General features: G+C 41.7%; 1 protein-coding gene across 3 annotated transcripts in view; it reads left to right on the top strand.

Annotated features, from left to right (window-relative positions):
• The first annotated feature begins 288 nt into the window (after positions 1-288).
• Positions 289-8,594, top strand: part of ptpn5 (protein tyrosine phosphatase non-receptor type 5) — a 143,429-nt gene continuing 135,123 nt past the window's right edge. For all 3 annotated transcript variants that reach the window (XM_068046057.1, XM_068046058.1, XM_068046056.1), the window contains exons 1-2: positions 289-481; positions 8,281-8,406. In XM_068046057.1, coding sequence (XP_067902158.1) covers positions 314-481; positions 8,281-8,406 — 294 coding nt within the window. In that variant the 5' untranslated portion in view covers positions 289-313. The remainder of the gene's footprint in view (positions 482-8,280; positions 8,407-8,594) is intronic.

The raw sequence follows: 8,594 nt of genomic DNA, 5'->3' as shown, positions 1-8,594 counted from the left end.
CTTTACCTTGGTGTAAAATTTTCCATTACTCCTCAACTGCGTACAGTGATTCGTCCTCCCACTCATGTGTGGGTTTGGTTTTTTTTCTCCAAAGGAAGCAGCAGCAGCACACAATGAATAAACCATGACAGTTGAACACAGTCCTGCATCTGCCACTTGGGATTGAGACATTACGGACAGCCGTAAAGAATGAGCCATCACATCGAGCATGAAGAGCAGCTGGTCACTCTGGATGAATTCTGATTAACCCTCATTTTCGTCCTGCTCTCATTTATATTTACAGGTCCTTCTGAGGCACTGGTAGGAGAAAGGAATGATGGGGGCACTGAGTCAATGCAGCCCCCAGGAGGAAGAGGAGGCCAATCCAAAGAAATCCCAGAATTCCTTGCAGCTTAGCCAGGAGAATCGATGGAGTTGGATGAGGAGAGTCTGCCTGAGAGCGAGCTACTGTGTTCTCTTCTGTGTCTTGTCCCAGATCCTGGTAAGTCTTTGGGCAGGGATGCAAATCATAGAATGTTCCGTCACAATACATGATGCCAATCATGACATCAGTCAAAGTGGTACTGCTGCATACTGTTTGGCCTAAATTTTACAATATCAATAACATGCTCATTATATGGTGTATTGTACAAAGGGGAGCATATAAATATAGTTCAAAGGGCTGATACTGGCCACATTTGAGTGATATCTTTCACTTTTATATGGAGCACAGCCTGCAGGGCATTATCCGCAATGCACCATTGTTGCCTGGCGACCTATATGAAGGCCATGATATTAGATGCAAGCAACCTTAAGAGCAAAATATTGCTATTATTGCAAGGCAGGAATAACTGTAATCATAGGGAACCAGTGCTATAATCACAGGAATAATATAATTGTCACTGGGAATAATGTAGGAATATAACTGTATTCATGAGGAATAAAGTAAGAAAACTTTGGTAATTATTGAGATTGTTGGCAGAAATAGCACTGGGATTACTGCAATCACTGATAACGAGGCAGGAATAGCACTGCAATCGTCAATAAAATAGGAAGGCCGCCATAGTTACTGGGAATAAGGCAGAAATAACTGTAATAACCAATAAGGGGAGAAAAAGTTGAGAATAAGGGAGGCATAGCTCTGTAATCATCAGAATAAGGCAGTAATCAGTCACTGCTACCAAGATATTGTACATGTTTTGGGAATTTCAGAGAAAGGGGACAAATAAAAAGTGCCGCGAAAGCAGAGGAAGCTGACAGGTGCAGCACAGATCTGCACTCCTTTGTTACTACATGATTGTGGACTATGAGAGTGGTTCCAGGGATGAGGAACTTCAGTTTTGAAGATAGATTGGAGAAGTTGGGACTGTTTTCCTTGGTGTTACGGCCGAGGCGGGAGGAGTACACTGTCTTTTCTAGTTCCACTTCTCCACAGGTCACAACATCTATTTAAATGTTTACCCGGTTACCAATACAGTCAATCATATACTCTATTCTTTTATCCCAGATTAAAATATACCAATCAGCTTCTTTTAATAAACAATAAAATTATCAGTTTATTATAAAACAAGATTTAACCAATAGCGAAGCAAAGCATTAACACACCAACTAAAATATGAAAGTTCCCTTTTTAAAAATTCCCCAACTACACATTCTGGAAAAAGTACAGAAATTCACTCTGCAGAGGTCTGTTACAAAAAAAAAGACCAAAAAAAACGACTTTGGCCAAATACTGGCTAATTCTTGATGAAAAAAGAAAGAAGATATGGAAGGAAGTCAGTTGTCCCTTTTTTGGTCCGGCATCCGTGTATACGGAAATGGGTCACTAGATTGTTTCAGAAGCAGTCCGTTCTGGAGATGTCGAGAATTATACCAGTAGGCTTCCTAGGAGAAATATGGCATCAAGGTTTTTCCGCCAGCACACACTTGAATCATAGGATTTTGTTTTTCAGCTCCTCAGGAGCTATACATCACCAGGGATTTTTTTTTTCCACACTGGATCTTGGCAGGATTTCTTCAAAAAGGTAGAGAAGGAGGTGAGCTGGGTGATTTATTTTTTTCCTTGTCAGGAAAACACCAACTGTCTTCAAACAGTTCTTACCACAACTAAAACTGAAAAAATGTTCAAACCCCAAACAGTGAGTCGACCTCCTGACCTCCATAAACCCCGACATGTGGCTTAACTGTAACCATTGTTTTTTCCAGGTCACCAAGGGTTCTGCTGTTTTCTGAGCCCAAATCACAGGTGGCCTCCAGCACAGGTGGCTTTCAAACAACATCTTGTCCTGTCGGTGAACTTGGTAAAAAAAAACACAGCCTTGGAATCTTTCCAGTTTTAACACAAGTCCTCAAAAAAAAAGGAAGCACTTTCGTAACATTGGAGAAGAGAAAGCTGAGAGGAGATTTGATAGGAACATAGATACAGGAGCAGGAGTAGGCCATTCAGCCCATCGAGCCTGCTCTGCCATTTAATATGATCATGGCTGATCATCTACTTCAATGCCTTTTTCCCACACTATCCTCATATCCCCATATGTCATTTGTATTTAGAAATCTGTCAATCTCTGCTTTAAACATACTCAATGACGGAGCTTCCACAGTCCGCTGGGGTAGAAAATTCCAAAGATTCACAACCCTCTCAGTAAAGAAATTTCTCCTCATCTCTGTCCTAAGTGGCTTCCCCCTTACTTTGAAATTGTCTCCCCTGGTTCTAGACTCCCCAACCAGGGGAAACATCTTAGCTGCATCTACCCTGTCGATCCCTTTAAGTATTTTGTAGATTTCAATGAGATCACCTCTCATTCTTCGAAATTCAATAGAATGCATGTCCAGTTTCCCCAATCTCTCTTCATGGGACAGTCCCGCCATCCCGGGAACAAGTTTGGTGAACCTTTGTTGCACTCCATTGATGGTAATAATATTCTTCCTAAGGTAAGGGGACCAGAACTGCACACAGTACTCCAAGTGTGGTCCAACCAAGGTTCTTTACAATTGACACAAGACTTCACTACTCTTGTACTCAAATCCTCTTGCGATAAAGGCTAACATACCATTATGGGTCGGATTTATCGGTGACGAGCTCAACCATGCCAAACAGCCGCCGCAATCTCAAGTGTGGCGGCTCATTTAAATAGCCATGGTGGAACGCCAACCCCACCGCTCCCCCACAATCTTGTGGAGGGGGTGGGCTATCTGTCCCCAGCAGAAGAAGGGTCACTGACCTGAAACGTTAACTCTGCTTCTCTTTCCACAGATGCTGCCAGACCTGCTGATTATTTCCAGCATTTCTTGTTTTTATATAATGGCATCAGCTGCCTGTGCGCAGGTGCTGGCACCATTTTTAAAGGGCAGCCAGCCCTGACGCCCAATTTAAAGTTTTAAAGTCCTACTCCCCAAAAATAAATAAATACATTTCTAATGCCCCTTTCCCACCCCCCAATAATAATTACAATAACGATTTGCCCTTTCCCCCAAAAACACTTATCTTTTACACAAACTGCAAAGTTTAAGGTTCAACTCTTTCCACCATCCCCTACACCTATTACATATATTTGACTCTGTTCCCCGCCCCCAACCCCTGACAAACCTACCTCCTAACCCCTCCCCACCAGCGTAGCGCTGCATTTCTCCGGACGGGGATCTGAAGGCGCGGGGAGTGCCGGCCGCCGTGCCGAAGATCGCAGCAGGTCCTCAAGATCACAGGTAAATCTATGTAAACTTATTAATTTTATTCATTTGAATATTTAAATTGTGGTCCCGTCGCCCAGGAGTGGGAGGTCTGCCGCAGAGCCTTGCCGCCGGCGGGAGGTTTGGGCCAGGCCCTCCTGGCGTCAAGGTCCATGGCGGGCCTCATCTGGAGCCACCTTCAGGTCCCCCCCAACCCGACACTTGGGGGAGAACAAAATACAGCCCTATGTTTGTGCAGTAACCTCTTTGCTGCTGCCAGTGCTGTAAAACCTTCCACATACTGTAAACAGGTGGATTCCAGAGCAATATACCAGCAGCTAAATTTATTGTTGAGATTTTAAAGAGTCCAGCCAACAACAACAACTTGCATTTCTATAGTACCTTTAACACAGTAAAATGTCCCAGGGCGCTTCACAAGACCGTTATCAAACATAATTTGATTCCGAGCCACATAAGGACATATTAGGACAGATGACCTAAAGCTTGGTCAAAGAGGTAAGTTTTAAGGACAGTCTTAAAGGAGGAGAGAGAGGTAGAGAGGAGGAGAGCTTTAGGAGGGAATTCCAGAGCTTAGGTCCTGAGCAGCTGAAGACATGGCTGTCAATAGTAGAGTGATTAAACTCGGGGATTGAGGCATTGCAGTACCGGGAACCAATGCAGGTCAGCAAGCACAGGGGTGATGGGTGAACAGAACTTGGTGCAAGTTCGGAGACAGGTAGCAGAGCTTTGGATGACTTCAAGTTTATATAGGGTGGAAGATGGGAGACCAGCTGGGAGAACACTGGAACAGTTAAGTCTAGAGGTAACAAAGACATAAATGAGGGTTTCAGCAGCAGATGAGCTGAGGCAGGGCAGAGTCCAGCAGGGCAGTGGTGGTGAGAGCCTACTTTTCTCATGGATTGGAAATAATTCCTCCAGATAAGCTTTTATTCTCATGTCACAAGATTTTCAGACAAAGTGTTAATTAAATATTACTCTGTGGAATCAGAGCAAGCCCCTCTAGGCATTAGCTTTCTGCACATGTAGCCTAAAGGGATGAAAAGGAGATCTTAGGAACTAACCATGAAGGACTGTGAATGGAATAGCTCCTTGATTACTAAGCAGTTAGTGTCATTACAACAGAGGGGTAGGCTGATCAAAGTTACCCTTGCTGCATAACTGCACAAAGAAAAATTGCAGATGTGAAAATTTCTGAGCTGAGAAATGCCACTGATAGGCAGATGGGAATCCTGATAAACTGTTTGCAATCTTAATCGATACTGCTGATCATTCTGGGTATTATTTAGTGACACAGGACTCTTAAGTATGTAGCATTTCTCACCAGAGAATTGCAAATGAAAATGTGTCTTTGTTACAAGAGCAGATCAATCAATTAAGCATAAATTGAGATTCAAACCTAGAACATTCTTGGTCTGTGTGGCTCAGTAATACACGAGATAGTGCATTTACCTACTAAGCCTTCAGGAGAAACTGATTTCTCATAATTGAATAAAGTCATTCCACAACAGATTGACAATAAGAGCAATGTAGCAATCAGAAAAGGGCACTTACCCTATCCAGCTAACTCCTTCATCTGGCTTCCCCACCAACCAGTTCCGATAGAAACAATACTCGGAAAAATCAACAGGCATTTGGAGAGGTTTGAATTAATTAGGGAGAGCCAGCATGAATTTGTAAAAGGTAGATCATGCTTGACTAATCTAAGGGCCAAATGGCCTACTCCTGCTCCTATTTTCTATGTTTCTATGTTACTATGTAATGAAGGGAAAACAATGGATCTTGTCATATGGATTTTAAGCATTTGACAAAGTATCACATAAATGGTTGGTTACCAAAATTGAGGTTCATGTCAGAGGGTCAGTGTCAGCTTGGATAAAAAATTGGTTTAAGGACAGAATATAGCAAATCCTGGTAAATGATTGTTTTTCAGACTGGAGGATAGCAGACAGTGGTGTTCCTTAATGTTCAGTGCAAGGATTGCTGCTTTTTTTGATATACATAAATGACATAGATATTGGAATATAGAGTAAAATTTCAAAATTTTCCAATAATACCAAACTTGGAGGTGTCTCTCTCAAGGACCTTCACATCCTTCCTAAAGTGTGGTGACCAGAACTGGATGCAATACTCTCGTTGTTGCCAAACCAGAGCTTTATAAAGGTTCAGCATAACTTCCCTGCTTTTGTACTCAATACCTCAATTTATGAAGCCCAAGAACCTATATGCTTTGCTAACTACTCTCTCAATATGTCCTGCCACCTTCAAAGATCTATGCACATGAATCCCCAGGTCTGTCTGCCCCTGTACACTCTTTAGAACTGTACCATTTAGTCTGTATTATCTCTCCATATCCATTTTTGCAAAATGCATCCCCTCACATTTCTCTACATTAAATTCCATCTGCCACTTGTCTGCCCATTCTGCTAGCCTATTTATGTCCTGTTGCAGTTGATTAGTATCATCCTCACTATCTATCACAGACCTGGGGATTGAGAGGGTGCAGAGGAGATTTACCAGAATGGTTCCAGGAATGAGGGATTTTAAGTTAGAAGCTGGGGTTGTTCTCCTTGAAGCAAAAGAGATTAAGAGGAGATTTGATAGAGGTGTACAAGATTTTGACAGGTTTGTATAGGGTAGACAAAGAAAGCCATTCCGGTTAGCTGAAGGTACAAAACTCCACTTTCCTGCCCACTCCCCATATCCCTTGATTCCCTGAGGGACCAAAAATCTGTCTATCTCAGCCTTAAATATATTCAATGATTGAGCATCCACTGCCCTCTTGGTAGACAACTCCAAAGATATTTGAGTGAAGAAATTGCACCTCTTCTCAGTTCTAAATGATCAGCCCCTTTTCCTGAGAGTGTGCCCCCGTGTTTTAGATTCCCCAACTAGTGGAAACAACCTCTCAGTGTCTACCCTGTCAAGCCCCTTCAGAATCTTCTATGTTTCAATGAGATCACCTCTCATTCTTCTAATTTCAGAGAATATAGGCCCAATTCACTCAGCCTCTCATCATAGGACAACTCTCTCATCTAAAGGACAAATCTAGTGAACCTTCGCTGTGCTGCCTCCAATGCAAGTATATCCTTCCTTAAATATGGAGACCAAAACTGCATACAGTATTCCAGGTGTGGTCTTACCAAAGCCCTGTATGATTGCAGCAATACTTCTTTATTCATGTACTCCAATCCCCATGCAATAAAGGCTAACAGACAATTTGCCTTCCTAATTGCTTGCTGTACCTGCATGATAACTTTGTCTTCCTTGTACGAGCACGGCCAAGTCTCTCTGAGCATCAACATTTACAAGTTTCACACCTTTTAAAATTATTCTGCTCTCTATTCTTACAACCAAAGTGAATAACCTCACACTTCCCTACATTATACTCCATCTGCCACCTTGTTGCCCACTCACTTAACCTGTCTATATCACTTTGAGCTTCTCTGTGTCCTCACAGCTTGCATTTCCACCTACCTTTGTATCATCAGCAAACTTAGATACATGACTCCCTGTTTCTTCGTCTAAGTCATTAATATAGATTGTAAATAGCTGAGGCACTGATCCTTGCGGCACTCCACTAGTCACAACCTGCTAATTTGAAAATGCCTCATTTATGCCTACTCTTTGCCTCATGCCCATTAACCAATCTTCTATCTATATTAATATATTAGCCCTCAACTCCATGAGCCCTTCTCTTGCCTATGAACCTTTTGTGTGACACCTCATCAAATGCCTTTTGGAAATCCAGGTATGCTACATTTACTGATTTACCTTTATCTACCCTACTAGTTACATCCTCAAAAAACTCTGATAAATTTGTCAAACACGATTTTCCTTTTGTAAAACCATGTTGACTTTGCCTGGTCATACTATGATTTTCTAAGTGCATTGTTAAAACTTCCTAAATAATAGATTCTAGCACTTTCCTGAGGACTAATATCAGGCTAAGTGGCCTGTAGTTGCCTGTTTTCTCTCTCCCTCTTTTCTTGAATAGCAATTAAACATGAATAAGTTGTTCCTTACAAAAAAATTTGAAAGAACATTTATTTGATGAATTCACCAAGTTGAGGGATTTCTTTGCTGGTGAGTAGAATACTTGTCACTTTTGGGTACCCGGTGTCAAGCATTCCCTGAACAGGTACAATAAGTATGAGATGCTGAGTGATGCCTTCTCTACTTAGCATCTAATTGGTGCTATACCTGTTTTAGGAATGTTCGATGGGGAATGTAGAAGGGGCCTCATTCTGGATTTAATTTATGCTGTACCTATCCTAGAGTGCTTGATGGGACAGCATAAAGATCTCTCTACTCTGACTGAAAATATGCTTTAGCCCCAAACTAAGAAGAATATCCCCTACTGCACCATCAGGCATATTATAACCTATTATCGAATTCAAATAATCAATTTGATGCCAATTCATGTGAGTTTATTCAAATATTTTAAAAATGCTGAGCAATGTTGTGACTACACAAACTCATCAAGTTTTTTTTTTTGCTTTCTGTTGTCATTATCATGCTTATCTAATGATTTATATATGCTTTGATTCTGTAGTACACAGTACCATCATTACCCTACATAGACCGCCTGTGATTTTATTTCTGATTGTGTTATAGGTCCTCTGGGTTGGCTATCTATGCCAGGGTTATGGAGTGGTTGCCGCTGGACGGAAAGTCCTCAGTCTTTTGCAATACTTGCTGATGCCTACAATTGTTTTCCCAGTCATTTCAACAGATACAGAGGTAAGATAAATCTCCCAGAAATACTAGAGAAACAAGAGACTTGTGAAAATGAGGAACAGAAAGAAATTAGTATTAATAAAGAGGTAGTACTCGAAAAGTTAACTGGATTGAAGGTTCATAAATCCCCTGGACCAGATGAGCTACATCCCAGAGTGTTGAAGGAAGTGGCGATAGAGATAATGGATGCA

Source organism: Heterodontus francisci, chromosome 14 (genome assembly GCF_036365525.1).
Source record: "Heterodontus francisci isolate sHetFra1 chromosome 14, sHetFra1.hap1, whole genome shotgun sequence".
Lineage (NCBI taxonomy): Eukaryota > Metazoa > Chordata > Chondrichthyes > Heterodontiformes > Heterodontidae > Heterodontus > Heterodontus francisci.
The sequence above is the reverse complement of the archived record's forward strand: the minus strand, read 5'-3'. Positions and strand labels throughout refer to the sequence as shown.